This window comes from Metopolophium dirhodum, chromosome 1 (assembly GCF_019925205.1).
Source record: "Metopolophium dirhodum isolate CAU chromosome 1, ASM1992520v1, whole genome shotgun sequence".
NCBI lineage: Eukaryota > Metazoa > Arthropoda > Insecta > Hemiptera > Aphididae > Metopolophium > Metopolophium dirhodum.
The window spans coordinates 47,220,504-47,238,483 of record NC_083560.1 but is presented as its reverse complement, the minus strand read 5'-3'; the positions used below and the strand labels follow the sequence as shown (position 1 = coordinate 47,238,483).

Genomic DNA, 17,980 nt, shown 5'->3' with positions numbered 1-17,980 from the left:
AAATAAAGAGTTAATCATTTTATTTACGTTTATGCAGTTGTTTAGTAAGGACCCAGTCAACTATATTATATATAATATTTATTTTGTTAGTTTGCAAAATTTATTAAATTTTTTTATAATATAATAAAATCTAATCAATTAATTAATGTAAGTACAAGTGAAGTAATTATTTTTTTAAATCTTAAATTCAATTTTTGTTTTTCACCTATACATAATATTCAGTGAGGTATTTTCATTAATTAAAAATATTCTATGGTCATATAAGTACTAATCAAGAAAAATATATCAGGTTTTTACACTTTATTTTATTAAAATTATATGGGGAATTATATTACTTACCTAGAGGTATGGGAAATATTTTTATACCTGTGTTGGCTGTGTAGTATTATTATTATAATATTAATACTTTTTAATTGAATTATTATATTTTAATTGTGAACTGTTGATAAACAAAAAAACTATAAACCCTGTTAAAAACATTTTGGTAAAAAAATAAAATTTTTAAGCAAACAATATAATTTATTAAAATATAAAATATTTTCAACTTTTAACTTGAAATATAAAAATGTTTCTTCCTAATACAATGGCCAAGTTACTACAAAATATTAAAATGGATATATTTAATTGATCTCTTTCAACCTCAGTAAGGTGTATAAATATAAATATATAATTAGGTATAACCATTGAATATTGATAGCATGGACCATGGTATAATATACATAAATATATTCTTTGGAAGGATATCCGGTATTGTGACACTCTTATTTACTATCTATTTTTAAGCTAAAGGGTTTCTAAAAACCCTCCATCCTTGGAATAATTGCACCAGTAATGGTATCAAAAAATGTTCGGTATGATTTATATACATGCATATTACATAATTATTCATACAATCAAACACGATATAGTATATGATATATTCATATTATAGGTATTTATTATCTATTTAAAGCATGGTGGAAATAAATACATTTGAATATTTTTTACGTAACTTAGTCGTTGTATTTTAAAGTACTACCTAGAAACATTTTTATATATCTGTAAATAAGGTGTACAATTTTAATATTTTAGTAATTAAGTACTATTTTTTTGTAGTAAAATTTTTAAATATTTTATGAAAATGTTTTTAGTTTTTTGTATTTTTAGTGCATTTGCTATTTGTTATAATTTAAAAAATAAGTTAATAATCAAATTAAATTATATTAATACTTCATCTGTTAGAATGCATTGTAGAAATAGACCTACCTACTAAGGTTGTGAAATCATAGATATAAGATTGGTAGGTACTAAATAACACTATTACAGCCCATATTATATGCCTACATTAATGATTAGGTATTGATGATTTTAAAATTCAATTAAAATTAATACATTTGAGTAAAATGGCAGGTTATAGTAAACATTTAATTTAATATTTATTACAAGTAATGAAATAATGTATCAATACTGACAATACTCAATAGTAAGCTAATAGTTGCTTGAATATGATTTTATAGAGTACTATTCATTAAGTAAAACTGTTAAATTAACCATTTTTCTTTGGAACTTGACAGTGGTCTAATTCAATATAAATAACAGTTGGAATATTGAACATCAACTATTGTTTTTACACAACTAATGTTAAATAGATCCATCCCATAATGAAATATAGGTACCTACTTAAATGAGGTTTTGTACTGTGGTATAGTTGTACCTATTCCAGGTGTAAAAATGTAGGTAGGTACCCATAAAAAAAATAAGCCTACTAGGTATGTTGTATTGTAATTATGCAATATTGGGTATTTACATACATATTTACATAAAATACAAAGAGTACCTAGCTATATTTAATTTAAGATAGTTAAAAAATATTTGAAAGCTATTCTTTTAGTGGTTCAATTTATCATATTATGATATGTACCTTTAGGTATTGTGTAATGTGTATTTTAATTTTCTTTGTTTAAATTTAAAAAAGATAGTAGATAGTATGTAGGTACTATAATTTAAGCCAATAGGTACCTAATAGATTAGTAGTAAATAAGTTGTAGGTACTTACCTAATGAATTCAAACTCAATTCAGACAGTTAGTATAAAATAAAAAAAACTTTTTTGATCTTCAAATATATTAATTTATCAACATTTACGAGTACCTACATACATATTGTAATCTATAATAGGGAATGCAGGACGCAGGTACTTCACCTGATTTCACAGGTAGGTTTTATTATAAAACAATTACCTAATATTTTTTTAAATATAATTTATAATATTCTAATTGTTGATCATAATATTATAATTAATATAATATGTATAATATAATGTTATTTGCTATCAATAATAATTTAATAGTTCTATAACTATTCAACCTAATTATTTATAAAATTATAAATATTAAAATAATACTAATTAGAATGTTTTAAGAAAAATAACTAAAAATGAAATATAATTACCTATAATTTCAATATTGGTACAATAATTCAAATTTAAACCATAAGTTGCAACATATCACATTATCACTTATAAGTTCAAAATTAATTTTAACATATTTTGTATTTTATCATTTAATACATATTATAAATTTTTTTTAGATTGTAAATTTTTATTTTAAAAATGAAATTTACATTTTGTATACTGTGGCTTTTTGTGTGGATGAGTTTACCAGCCAACGGTATCAAAAACATTCTTATTGGATTAGGAGAACCAAATTCACCAGAATCATCAAGATCAATGAATACTGAAGACGAATGGTTCATACAGAAATTAGATCATTTTAATCCTACTAACAATAGAACGTGGAAACAGGTAAATTAAATATATCTACATAATATATGGCTATATTATGAAACAATTATCATAATAATTCAAAATCCAAAATAAACGCAATTTTGATAAATTATGTCTAGAGATATCAAGTGAATTTGGACAATTATAAAAATGATGGACCCGTGTTTTTGATGATTGGAGGAGAAGGGGAAATTTCAGCTAAATGGATGAGCAGCGGAGCCTGGATTGATTACGCTAAAGAATTTAATGCCTTATGTTTTCAACTAGAACATCGGTATTATGGCGAAAGTCACCCTACTGAGTAAGAATTATAATGAAATATAAAGTAATGAATTTGTAAAGTATTATTTTTATATCTATAATGTCTTCAATGAATATTATAGGACATAATATATATGTTATAACTTTATAAGTAGTATACATAGATAGGTATACATGATTATTTATTACCCATTGGAAAAAAATAATATAGAACAACGTTTATCAATTCTGAGTGGGGTGATGAATGTAGGTATTGAATTTTTTTTGTCAGTCATCACTGTTGGAGCAGTAAAAATAATTAATTCTTTAACTTTGAAGGTGGGTTTAGTAACAAACTGGATTTACTTGTGGCACTCAAAAATTCTATGTACTTTTAAAAATAATGGGGGGGAGGGAATTCGGAATTTAGACCAAATATAAAGTCGTATTAGTAATTTCTAGACAAAATTTAATTTTAAAAATATTTTTTCTATTTTGTTGACGTTTGAATATTTTAATTATATTGATCATTTTTAGATTCATTTATGATAAATTGATAAAACATGTTAGGTACCTACTCAATTATGAAAAGGTACACTCAAAACCTGTGGGTCCACTATGTCATTCACCCGATTCACAGTTTTATAACTCAAGTTCTTGATATAAATGTACCTACACAAAATAAAACAACTAAAGTTATTATAATTTGTATAGTAAATATGGAGTAGGTATATGTATTTAACAACCAGGTTACTCTGCTGTACCTATAGTAGGTACCCCGTACCTATAATCGAGGCCACTCGTCACTGTAATACAGTGGTTCCCAAATGGTGGTCCGCGAATGAAAAAATTTAAATTTTACATTTGAATTTTTATCACCTTTTTTTATTAAATTAAATGTTTAAATAAATAAGTTAAAATATTTTTCCACAACATAAACTGTATTTCTGATTTTATTTTGTACCTATAAACTATAAACTATAAAAGAATAAAAAAATAAGGGATATAAAGAGTTATTACAACCAGTCCGTGATGGTAAAAAATATATAAAGTGGTCCGTGTCTAGTGTTAAGTTGGGAACCACTGATGTAATGGATTACGTGTTAAATTTGAATTCAACGATAAATCATTGTATACGAAAAACAATTATTCTGAGCGGAGATGGTCTGTCATTACTCATTATTTATTTCAAAGGGGTAAATACATCTTATTAGGTAGGTACATATTTTTTAATGGGAGCCGATTGAAACGTCAACAATCAATACATCGATAAGTTAAAATGTTGGCGATCGAAACATCGACGGGTCAATATGTCGAATATGTCAATACGTATAAATTGTGTAAATAAAAAAAAATATTATAGGATATCAATTATTAATAAACATAAAATGTATGAACCATGAAATAAACTAAGATTATAATCTTATATTGTAAGCAATTCCTCTTAAAAACTCTATCACTGGAACGTTTCCGCGATTTCGTATCATGTTTTGGATTCTGTCCTCTCGTTGTTCATTTTTCTTTTTTGAATGTGGACGAGGTACAAGGTTGCCATTTCGTGGTGTTTTTCGAACTCAACCAAGAACATAATAAATTATCCTCAAACCAAATTTTAAGATTCCATGCCAGATTCTTTTGTTGTTATATAACTTAAACTTAGTCTCACCAATCAACCTGTTTTCATTGCGAAAATCTACAGTGCGTAAAGTCCCTACTCGCCTACGACTAATATTTTTTGAATTACACTCAAATAACCAACATGGTTATTCGATTTCGAGAGGAGCAATGAATGTATTGATTTTACAATGACCGTACTACCGTATAGATACTTTACATTTTCACCAAATATTTATAAAAGCAATTTCTATACACCATAACATTTTTTTAATATTTTGACTCTTTTTGAGCTATATATAAGCATATTAAAATTTTGATTTTTATTAGTTTTATTAAAATTACGGTCAGTAAAAAAATTCGTAGAAGATTTTGTTAATGAAAATAAAAAAAGCGGGTAAGTCGATGTCACTCTGCTGTACAGTAGGTTACAAGTAGGTCACTGTAAATGATGGTGTTAAATTTGAATTCTATGATATAATACCATTATATTTATAGGTATTATTATTATTACCAATATGTTAGCCGGTAAGTTGAATTAATATTATACTTTAGAAGTTTCAAACACCCACAAATAATATTTTCAAATTATAACACAAAACTAAAATCTTTCTTAGTACCGATCTTTATTTTTGCCCCTTGATGTTTTACTACCAACAGTACCAACCAGAAACCTCCCTCAAAGTTGAAAATCCAAGCATTTTTATTATTTCAAAATGCAAAGGTTTCCACGGACAACAAAAATAAAAACACTTCATTGTAAAACCAATATATTCGCCGTTCCGATCAGAATCTAATGTTATATCCTAGCATAGTAGCATATTTCTATAAAAATGTAAAATTGTTCATTAAAATCTTTATACAAATAAAAACACCATGTATTATTTAAAAAAAAAAATTGTATTAATAAATTATAGTTTAGTATCAACACACGTCTAATATCTATCAATATTTTCTTTTTATTAAGTTCCTATTTAACTAATCACAATTTTAAATTATTGCAAGTTTAATTATATAAAGTACGTAGGTAGGTATCCTATATTTTAAACTAATATTATGAACAGCAGCGATATAGCGTACCCACAGGCCACAGCTCACTTATATTTTAATAATAGTTTTCTGTAAATGTTTTTTATTTATTTTTACCATCGCTTATTACTTATTCATATATAAACGTATATTTTACAGAGATATGAGTACTAGTAATTTAGTGTACTTGAGCAGTGATCAAGCATTAGCTGATTTGGCAGAATTCATTGTTAAAATCAAAATTAAATACAGCATACCGTCTACAGCTAAATGGGTAGCATTTGGAGGATCTTACCCTGGAACTTTAGCTGCATGGTTAAGAATGAAATACCCACATCTTATACACGCAGCAGTTTCTTCTAGTGGGCCACTATTAGCAAAAATAGATTTTAAAGGTGTGTCTATAAAAAACCGGCCAAGTGCGAGTCGGACTCGCGCACGATGGGTCCCGTACCTTCATCTGTAAAAATGTTGGCAACACTGCTTATATTATATATTCTAGGATTTTTAGTATTTGTTGTTATAGCGGCAACAGAAATACATAGTCTGTGAAAATTTCAACTTTCTTACTTTCATTGGTTCATGAGATACAGCCTGATGACAGACGGACGGACGGACAGCGGAGCCTTAGTAATAGGGTCCCGTTTTACCGTACAGAACCCTAAAAATGATGGACGATAATTACGATTTAATCTATATTTGTCTACCCGAATATGTGCGCATACGTAAAAACGTAAAATCGCAAACTTAGGAAGGAGATTTTTTTTTGCACCATCTTAACTATAGTTGAAATACATATGTATCAAAAAAATTAATATAAAAAAAATCGCGTGGTAGCTAAACTGCAACTATTCTTTATGTCATTAATCATTTGAACGAGTATATTAAAAAAAAAATAGAGTTTAATAATTTTTAATAATATAATAGTAATAATTTAAAAAAAAATGTAATTTGATCTTACCTATACATCATGACGTGACGAGTCGATGAGATGTACAATTTAGATAAGGTGGTGTGAGTGGAGAAGTCCCCCACAAGTTCACCATACAAATTTATTTTAATATCCCATTCCCAAATGAAACATTCTTAATTATGCCACTGCCTCCTACTCTTGGAATTTTTTTCTATACAGTTTTCATTGTTTACTGTTTCAGTCCAACGGTCAATAATAGTATATAATAATATTACGATTTATGACATAAATGGTATCTAAATCAATATTAATTTTTCAATTATTTTTTTTATTAAAAGTACCTCAAAAATAGGCAATATTAAAGATGGTCTGAACTGATAGTATCCTTGAGCAGTTGGGCATTGTATTAAAACTCATTTTTAGTTTTATTTGTTATGGCATAATGTGTTGGAAAATAGAAACAGCAGGCAAACATAACTAAATGATATTGTTGACTAAAGTTAACTAGACGAAATTAATTTATATTCAGCAGTTTATATAGGTACTACACTACTACTGCTAGTTGTATCTCTTCTAGAAACTACTACAGAAATAACTTTTAGTAGGTACTAGGTAGGTCTTTATAGATTAAATGATTTGGACAAAAAATAATATTAGTGAAAGTTATATAAATATATTATATATAGTTATACCTACCTTGTACCTATGTGGCGTATCTGTTCATAAATTCAAGAGCGTATTTTCAACGTCATAAGAATGAGCTAAATGAAAAAATATATTTAAGAGGATTAACTAGGTACTAGGTACTTCATTCCATTGAATTCTTAACAATTATAATTTGAGATCATCAAATAATTTGACTTTTTCGTATCTTGGAGTAATAATATTGGTACTTATTGCATAACTCGTCGTCGTCATGCAAAAACTGACTACATGCATAAAGTGACCAAGTGAAATAACATTATAAAATGGGTTATTTCAACCATATTATTGTATGGAAAAATTGACCAAGTGATATGATTAATATTTTACGAGATATAAAAAAGCAGTTTTGACTAACTGCAGATTTCGTAAGTATTTTTCTAGCAAAAAGTGATCAAGTTTTTTAGTCACTTTTCGCATGTCAATATTAAATATATATAAAAATATTGTTTAAGCCAAAAGTGACCAAGCTATTTAGTCATTTATTACATGTGTACCAAAAACGTTTGATTTGTACAGTTGGTACTTGGTCATTAAATTATTAATAAATAATAATCATAAAAGTAAAAAATATTGATAATGATTGACGTATAAAAATAGGAAATTATAAATATCTATATTTTATAAATAACAAATCTATGGTAATAATTCACGTGACATGGATATTATTATCACCCAAAATATTATTGATAATATTATAAACTTATTTAATTATTTACTTGTCATAGTTGTTAGTTGTTTTTATATTTTATTCATCAAAATAAAAATTTAGTTCACTGAAGTACAGCTATTTAAAATGAATAATCGAAGTAAAAAGCTTGTTGCATTGTGCAAAAGTAATAACAGTAAGTAATATTTTAATTTCCTGCTACCTATGAAGTATTGCCATTTTTTCATAGCATTAATATTATAATAAAATCATAATGTTATAATTAATTGTCCTTTTAAATAAAATATAGAATCAAATAATGCTAATCCTCAAACAATTCAATCTCTGAATGTAATCAATGAATCAAAGATAGTGCATTTAGAAAATAATATCCAAGTCTCAAGTTCACAGAACTTTATTATGAAAAAATGTAAGTAATATGTTGTTAAAATAAGCAGGTAACAAACTCATAACTTTATAATTAATTAAGCTTTAATATAATCACTATTTTTGTACTTATAATATTATAACTTTTTTACACTTTTATAGTTCTGAATGATGTAATTACAGTACCAAAATCAATTGACATTGATTATCAAAACTATAGTAACAATATTACCTCATACAATGATCAAGACCTGAACATACTAGAATCAACTGATATTAATACACAATCAGTAACTGGACCATCTCAGATAGATCTACCTAATAATAATCTCACAGAAAACAATAATAAAGAAACTGATACATTAATTAACAGTAATACACGTAAGATAAAAATACTAACTACCTATTATATTATTTATATTTAAATATAAAATGTTGAAAATGTTTTATAACATTATTTATTAATTTATTTTCAGCTAAATAATATTTGTTTTTGTTTTTATACTATCATGTTAGCAGGTTCAAATTATAATACTAGATTTCAATTAAATAAACAATATTCTACTGATCAAAATGTACATAATAATAAGATATTATTAGGTATGTAATTTTTAATAATATTTGTTAAACTATTTTCAAATAATTAATATTATTCATTTTATAGATAGTAGTGATGAATGTGATGATAGTGGTGATGAATGGCAACCCTATAATAATAAAAATAATGCAATTGACTCTGATAGTGATGGTGTGATAGGGACCTGCAATGATGAAAATATTTTTGGTGTGATAAACGTTACAGAAAATACAGAAAATAAGAAAACAGGAGAACAGAATATAATTAAATCAGTGATAAATTATATTATTGATGAAATTTGCAATCAAAGTAAAGACACATTACTTGAAGCATTAGATGAAACCGTGAATAGTCAAAGTAAAAAATTGGTTAGAAGAGTAAGGGGTGATGCAAGTAAATGGAAAAAAAATGTTATTTCTAAAGAAAAAAAAAAAACTTAAAAAACCTAAGGCTATTGATTGTTCCCACTGTAAATTTAAATGCTCTATTAATTTTGATGAAAGTTATAGAAATGAAGTTTGTAATAAATTTTGGGCTTTAGATTATAACCGCCAAAAAGATTTTATTTTAGCCAATGTAAATATAAAATCTGTCAAACGCCATGTCCCAATAACAAATATTAGAAAAGCTAAGGAAAACTCAAAAGTATATAGTTTTAATAATAATACAGAACATAATATTCAAGTTTGTAAACAATTTTTCTTGAAAACATTATGTATTAGCCATGGGCCTGTAGATAAAGCATTTGAAGGATTAGGCACAGACACTGGATTATTCATGGACCATGATAAAAGAGGCAAAGCACCATCGGTGAATAAATCTTCTGATGAAATTATAGCTAATATTAATTCACACATAGAAAAATTTCCTACAGTTGAATCCCACTACTGTAGATCTACATCTAAACGTCAATATTTAGATCCAAATTTATCTATATCAAAGATGTATGAGCTGTATGTGAAAGAATGTAATGAAACAGGTCAAAAACAAGTAAGTTTATCATTGTATAAAAAAATACTTTGTGAAAATCATAATTTATCATTCTTCAAACCAAAGAAAGATCAATGTTTAACTTGTGAAAAGTATAACAAATCTGCAAAACCTCAATCCAAAGACATGGTTATAAATTATGAAAATCACATCCGGAGACGTGATGAATCTTTTGCTGCAAAAAAATTAGATAAAGAACGAGCTACAAGTGACCAATCTTTTTGTAGTGCTACATTCGACCTTCAAAGTGTCCTCCAAATTCCAAGTTCTGAAGTATCAGCCATGTACTACAGTAGGAAACTTTGTGTATATAATTTAACATTATACGAGGCTGCTGCACCAAATAATGCATTTTGCTTTTTATGGACCGAAGTTAATGGTCAAAAAGGAAGCTCTGAGATTGGATCAGCATTATTAAAGTGGATATATCAACTCCCTGAACGTATTAAAGAGATTTCCCTGTATTCTGATACATGTAGTGGGCAAAACAGAAATCAATATGTTGCTGCATTATTTTTATTTGTTGTAATTCATACAAACATTGAAGTACTCAATCACAATTTTATGGAGAGTGGTCACTCATATATGGAGGTAGATAGCATGCACAGTGCTATTGAGTCAGCTAAAAAAAACGTACCAGTCTATACCATGCACGATTGGTTGAATATCTGTCGCCTAGCTCGTTCTCAAAGAAACAATAAAAAATGTTCTGGGTACTCTGTTCATGAATTATTATATACAGATATTTATGATCTAAAAAGTCTAGCAAGTATTTTAATAAAAAATAGAACTATTGATAACTATGGTGATCAAGTTTCTTGGTTAAAAATTAAAGTTATGAAATATGAAAAAAATAAAAAAGGGATAATACAGTTCAAATACAATTACTCAGACAATGAATATAGAAGTATACACGTGGGTGGAAAAGGTAGGCCTTCTAAACTTCCTGAAAATTTAAAAATGTTGTACGACAAACAATTAAAAATATCAGAAAACAAAAAAAAAGATCTCATGAAGTTGTGTAAGTCTGAAGCAATACCAAAAGACTTCCATAATTGGTATCAAAATATTCCATTCAGCTCAAAGAAGAAAGATACAATACAAATTTCAGATTCTGAATCAAATTCTGAATAGCATACCATATTTTAGTTATTATGAATTAACTATTTTTTTTTTATTTGTAAACAAGGTCGAAAGTTATTTTTTATTTTTTTGTTATTTTATTGTAAAACAAAGTTATCTTTTTATTTTTATTTTTATTTTTTGTTATATTATTTATAATGAATAATATTATTTACTGTTAAAACTAAGATTTGGTTTTAGTAATTATACAGTTTCAATAGGATTAAAATAGTTATTAATGTTATTTATATAATAATACCTAATAACAGAATTTGGAAATAACACATGTTACCTTCCAAGTTCCAATACTGTATGTTTAGACCATTGTTAATAATAATAACATGCTGATGTACATTGTGCATTTTATATTACATTATTATTCAATTTTTTTTTTTTTGTAAACAAGGTTGACAGTTATTTTTTTGTTATTTTATTGTAAAACAAAGTTATCTTTTTATTTTTATTTTTTGTTATATTTATAATGAATAATATTTACTGTTAAAACTAAGATTTGGTTTTAGTAATATACAGTTTCAATAGGATTAAAATAGTTATTAATGTTATTTAAATAATAATACCTAAAAACAGTATTAGGTAATAACACATGTTACCTTCCAAGTTCCAATACTGTATGTTTATACCATTGTTAATAATAATAACATGCTGATGTACATTGTGCATTTTATATTACATTATAATTTAAATTAAAATATAAATGGAAAAAATGACCAAGTGCTTAAAATGCCACTTAGTCATTTTTTACCCATATTAAATTTCAAATTTTTTCAATTTAAGCTTAAAACAAAAGAAATTGAAAAAAAATTATTGAACATATTAATTATACACATTATTACAGTTTATATGATATCAATTTTGAAAAAAATGGATAAAAATTGAATTTTTCATAGCATATCTAAAAGTAAAATTGATATAACCTAAAACTATAAAAATACACTTGGTCAGTTTTTGCATGACGACGACGAACTCAGTACCTATATAATAGTTTCTTTTATTTTTGTAGAATATTTTATGGTAGTAGAAAATGCATTAGCAACATATAATCCAGAATGCGTGTCTCAAATAAAACAAGCAAATCAAATGATCAACTATTGTCTTAAAACCGACCATGGAGCTAAAATAATTGAAAAAAAATTCAAGTAATACGAGTGAACCCATAATTATATGACCTATATTTCATGTATACAATTTATTTTCGAAATGTTTTAGATTGTGTGATCCCTTGGACAGAAAAAACGATAAAGATGTATCATTTTTGTTTGAAATTTTAGCTGACAATTTCGCAATAATTGTACAATACAACAAAGACAATAGACATTATAAGGATCCTGAAAGATTGTCAGTAACATTAGAAACTTTGTGTGATATAATGGTTGACAAATCAATACCAACTCCAGTAAGTTTAATATGTTCATATATTTTAAAGATTCTGTGCAATGAACGTATCTATTGCTTTCACAATAATGTATGTATTATTAAAAAAAGAAAATGTTATTGTCTGTCCTGGAGTAGAAAAATGCTTCAATCTTTAACTTTAAGTGCAGATTTTAGTAGTAAATTGGTTAAGTTAGTACTTATAGTAAAAAAATATTGTCTACTTTTCAAAACAATCGATAAAAAACCGGTAATATCGGTAATATTTGTACGCATGATTATGCAGTTGAAGACAAAATTAGTTTCGTTTTTTGTTGTACTTAAGAACGAATAAGTAATAACCGTAGAAACCTGACATCTACACCAAATGCTTATATTAGCATTTTCTAGGCATGAGGTATAATTTTAACTTTGGATCTTTTTGTGCTATTTATAGACATTTAAAATGTTTAAATAGTATATTTAGATGTTTTTTTTAACAATTAAATATCTAGAACATTTGGTACAAGGTATCTAAAACGTTGCCTAACTGCAATTTAAAATATAAAAAAACATATGAATGATTTGCTTTTGTAAGTGTTTGAGGTTAAAATGTCGACATAATTTGTCATAATCATGAAAAAATATAGAGTTTTTTAGTTAAAAGTATATTATTGAATTTTTAATTTTAACAGAATGCTTGATAATTTAATACAAGGTTCTTCATAAGTTGTTTTTACAGTTTTATATAAATATAGAAAATACTTTGGGACAATTTTTTTTTTATAGAAATTTGAATTTTTAATTTCGACTAAATTAAAATTAATATTTTATTTGAGGAATATAAATTCAACTTACCATAGGTACTAATAATATAAATTTTACTTAGAGATAGTACTTAATATAAATTAATTTAAAATTAGAGGCTAACACTGTCATTGAACAGAATAATTTTTCGTATGAAATTATTTATCACAGTGACCTACTCTATAACAAAGTAGTTAGTAGGTACATTTGAAATTTATTATATACCTACCTATTGAAGAGTCTTCCCTGGTTATTTTTCCTAATACTGTATACATAACGTATGTACCTAATATATTTTAGGTTTAAACTCTGTCACAGAACATAGAGTTTATTGTGCGTCGCTTTAGGTTTTAAAGTCGTTATATTAGTTATTAGGTATAATTATAAATTATAGTAAATACAATAAATTATTATCTGCTTAAATTGACTAAAATAAAAAATTGTTCCCTAGATAAATTAATTATAGTATTACATATTTATATTGTACATTTGTACAGAAAAAGAGATTTTAACGAAATTGAAAAGTCTACCAAACCCTGAAAAATTACGTACAAAATAATTTTAATAATTATAAGATTATTACTACATTCTTGTTATTATTTTCCAATATGACATGAGTTTTGGTTTATTTTACATTTTTACCTATATAAATAAATATTCATAATATAACTAAGAAACTTCCTGGTTTCGAACTTCCATGCTCGATCTGGACAATAACTAATAGAATTAGGACTGAGCAGGGTAGGTGCCATTACCTGCTCCATAAGTGGGGGATGACTGAGTCTCCGTTTTGTGACTGCGGTGAATTTCAAACGGTAAGACACATCGTAAAATCGTGCCCTCGGAGGAAATATCCTGGTGGGATGCTTGGAATTCACCAAGGAGGTAGTGATGCGACTGAATGGTTAAGCAATCTGGATGTCCGTCTATAAGTTATCATTTTTAGTTACCAAAAACTTTTCTGTATTTGCCTAATTTGTTACCTAATTTGTTTTTACATGTCTTTTAATTGTTTATCTATTTTTTTTTTTTGTAATGCCGATGCCATAATATGATAATATAATATACTTATTTATTGTATTATTGATTTACCTACTCAGGTTTATAGTTGCAATACCTACCTACTTTAATTATATAATTATACTGTTTTAGTTAGATAGGTACGCAGCTGTTAACAGTAAACTATTATCCTTAAATGGAGAAGATTGTCAAGATAATATTTATTCCCAGTTGATTGATTTGTATTTAAATACATCTTGGAGTAGTAGTGCAGCAGGAGGAGGTTAGTATTGCGTTTTTAACTAGGTACCTATTCAATTAAATTGTACCTATGCAAGTTATGTAGTTAGGTATCATCACTAAGATAATATTGTATTTTATGAAAAGTGGTTAATTGTATGAAAATAGGTATATAATATATATTAGTATATTATAATATTGTATATGTATTATGTATTATTTATATATGTAAATTATAATAGGTATTAACTTTACATTTGATCTTTATGTTTTCGTGATAAGACAATTACTGTTACAGGTCGACAATGGACATATCAAACTTGTACAGAGTTTGGATTTTATCAGACATCTAGTCAAGATGATCATGTGTTTGGTCATAACTTTCCAATTGACTTTTTTATTAATTTGTGCCAGGACATTTTCGGAAAATCGTAAGTTAATAAACACTGTGTATTAATATATCGGCGTTAGGTAGGTCGTAGGTATAGTATAGTATAGTAATATGTTATACCTGTTAAATGTTGGTAAGTACATCCCAAGAAATCGGTTATTAAATACCTATTATAAATTGATTTTTTTAGTAATGTTAACACTTCTAAAAAAAGTAATAAATATCAGCTATTAACACAGCATCTACAAAATCATATCATTCTTATTTAAAATGCTATACATAGCACCTGTAGCGGAGTTGGACGTGTATATAGGTTCATTGGTAGGTTTATCAGTGTATGTCGATTCTATCACAGTCATTTGTATGTAGGTATACTGACATATTTACATACCGGCATACCTGGTATACTGTTTAGTGTTTATTATAAGTTTATAATATAGAATATATAAATATATAAGTATACCTAATCCTAAGAACAATTTGAATATATCGTACCTACTTACCTACGAGTTACTATAATTTTCCGTTTAGATATAATTCCGAGCTATTGACAGCTGCAGTCGAACGAACTAATACAATGTTCGGTGAATTGAACATAAGAGATAGCCGGGTAATATTCGTACACGGTTCGGTTGATCCATGGCATGCATTAGGTATTACGCAAGCAAGAACAAAAAATAACGTGGCAATTTTTATTAATGGTAACTATAATTATTAATATTATTTAAAATTAAATTTATATCATATTTTTAGTTGACTTATGACGTGTATGTATCCATAACTATAAATACAACTATTTAATAATGCCAACAATTTTGCGGTGATGTGGTTTACGTACATTTTACGTTTCTTTCTTAGGTACATCTCATTGCGCAAATATGTATCCTCCGTCATCGTCAGATCTTCCAGAGTTAACACAAGCTCGTAATACGATCAGATCATATTTGAGAGAATGGTTGGCGGAAAATGATTTTGTGGATTCAGCTCAATATACATAGTTTATGCGATTTAACATTTAAATTTTAATATTTATTTATTTCGTACTTGTTGTTATTATTATATAAAATATATACGTGTACGTTTATTATTTTTAAAGTCATATCCCCATATATTACATTTAATTATTTAAACTTATAATGGATATTTTTAAAACAAAAGTATTTTGATAATAATAAATGATTATATTATATACATTATACCTAGTATGCATAATGTATTAATCTATATTATTTCCTTGTATTTTATATTAGAAAACCTAACAAACGCAGACTCTTGCCATTATTAAATATTGTTTGGTTCACACTTAAAATATCCTGTGCTTCCAAATATAAATATCTCATAATATACAAAATATCCCCATTAATATAATTCCTTATTGAAAATAATCCTCTTTATATTTTTTATATTCTGAGAGGAGCGACAAATGTATTGGTTTTATAAAAACAATTTTTTTTTTGTGTCATAATCTTTTGGGACACTAGATCCCGGGTTTTGGCGCCTTTCGGCTACAACCGCGGACCTTATGTTAGCACTGGGTTCTAGTCAAGAGCCGCGGAGGTTTTACGGCCGCCGTCGGCCGACCCATAACTCTGCACGACGGATCGTGACTGACGTGTTCGTGATCGATGGACAGTCGACCGCACGTCGTCTGAGGACCACGAGCACCGGGCACGCGCGGAGGGACACTCCGGCGCGCCTGTACCATCCGGCTAGAGCATACAGGTGCCTTTCGCCGCCTTGGTGGGGCCGCAATCTATCCACGTTGCTTTCCGTTTTTGGTTACGGACAACCTTCGCTGCATATAGTCCCAACGATTAGCTGGGTGAGCGCTAAGGGGAGGGGCCGTGCTTCCTCGGCCGGCTCTCACCGTACGAGTCCACCCGGCTCCGTTACTCGGCAGCCTTCCCGTGGCCAAGCATGTGGCCTTTTACCACATGGTATACTCCGGTATACTGCCACTCCGTAACCAAACCGCCGTCGACCGAGGACAGTGTTCGCCGCGGTCGACGTGTGAGGGCTCGATGTTAATCTCTCAACACCGAGGGGCCCCCTCACGTCCCGAAGCACCATTCTTGCCTTCCGTGAGGTAAGGCACATCATTGGTGGGATGCTCGGACGAAGCTTCGTCGGCGACTTGCCTCAGCTTATAGTCCTCCCGAGATTTGGGCCGTGTACCACGGGCTCACGGTGGGCCCAAGCCACGCCTCCCAGAGGCGTCACCAGGCGGTTAAGCCCAGTGACCGACCCGCTCTTTACGAGGTCATGGTCAGAACCTCTCAACGCCCTAGTCCCCGGAGGTTTCGGTGCGTCCGCGCCCCGGGCGCCGACCCGACTGGCTTGTTCCCTTTGAGTCGCCTCGTACGACAAGCAGGGAATACTGGGGTAGTATTCTCCAAGGCCCCTACTCCCAGGGCCTGACTCCTCGTCCCTGACGTATGAGCACGTCCCGGGCCAGAACGCGCTCGAGCGTGTTCCCTCATTTCTGCCACTTACGCCTTACGTGCTCATCAGGAACACCCCGAGTCTATGCCTTCCGAATACTGACGGGGCAGCGTTCTGACCCATTTAGGTCTTGCGTCCTTATATTTTCGAAGATGCTTTGTTATTCTCCTTCGTTTTCATCTCCTTTCTACCGGTCACTCCTGTTGGTTAGGACTTCCCTCGAGAATGTCCTCAGAGCTTCGAACGTCTTTTTAGATCTGAGGAAGGCCCCGTCCCTAGGTGGCCAAACTTCGTCCTCCTCACTGAGTATCTGCTTCAGCTTTCTACGAGCTATCTTGGTTCTTGGACAGAATCTCAGCACGTGTCTTACAGTTTCCGGCATGCGGCCACACTCATATATTGGATCATCAAACAGCTTGAAGCTATGCAGCTTCGCCCTGAAGTCTCCATGGCCAGTGAGGAATCGAGTGACGTAATAGTCAAGTTTTAGGAGTAGCTGACATCGGAGTCTCACAGACGGTATTATCTTTTGAGACCAGCTACCTTTTTCTGATGATTCATAGCGGACCTGCCATTCACTCATTAGTTCTTCAGTACAGAGTTCTAATTCCTCCGGTGTGGTTAACCGGCGTCCTGCTCTCCTCTTGAGCGCTTGGAATTGTACCTCAAGATCGAGTGGAAAAGTTCCTGCTATGGCCGGGAGACAGTTTGACGAGGCTGTCTTATACAGTGATGGCTCTAAGC

The 17,980-nt window shown here is 29.1% G+C and overlaps 2 protein-coding genes across 5 annotated transcripts; both read left to right on the top strand.

Moving 5' to 3' along the window:
- The first annotated feature begins 9 nt into the window (after nt 1-9).
- On the top strand, nt 10-15,999 carry LOC132936387 (putative serine protease K12H4.7). 3 transcript variants are annotated; one of them, XM_061003107.1, is made up of 10 exons: nt 10-147; nt 2,568-2,781; nt 2,883-3,064; nt 5,806-6,041; nt 12,008-12,143; nt 12,214-12,400; nt 14,317-14,446; nt 14,702-14,834; nt 15,326-15,495; nt 15,653-15,999. In XM_061003107.1, the coding sequence occupies exons 2-10, from the start codon at nt 2,590-2,592 to the stop codon at nt 15,790-15,792; spliced, it is 1,506 nt and encodes a 501-aa protein (XP_060859090.1). In that variant the 5' UTR covers nt 10-147; nt 2,568-2,589; the 3' UTR covers nt 15,793-15,999. The 3 variants fall into 3 exon arrangements, with proteins under 3 accessions (XP_060859090.1, XP_060859089.1, XP_060859091.1); XM_061003106.1 differs by having other exon boundaries at nt 34-289; XM_061003108.1 differs by lacking the exon at nt 10-147 and adding an exon at nt 2,083-2,193.
- LOC132936389 (homeobox protein 2-like) lies at nt 7,801-9,774 on the top strand. 2 transcript variants are annotated; one of them, XM_061003110.1, is made up of 5 exons: nt 7,801-8,106; nt 8,221-8,340; nt 8,460-8,678; nt 8,817-8,897; nt 8,962-9,774. In XM_061003110.1, the coding sequence occupies exons 1-5, from the start codon at nt 8,058-8,060 to the stop codon at nt 9,312-9,314; spliced, it is 822 nt and encodes a 273-aa protein (XP_060859093.1). In that variant the 5' UTR covers nt 7,801-8,057; the 3' UTR covers nt 9,315-9,774. The 2 variants fall into 2 exon arrangements, with proteins under 2 accessions (XP_060859093.1, XP_060859092.1); XM_061003109.1 differs by having other exon boundaries at nt 8,814-8,897.
- Nucleotides 16,000-17,980: the final 1,981 nt, after the last annotated feature.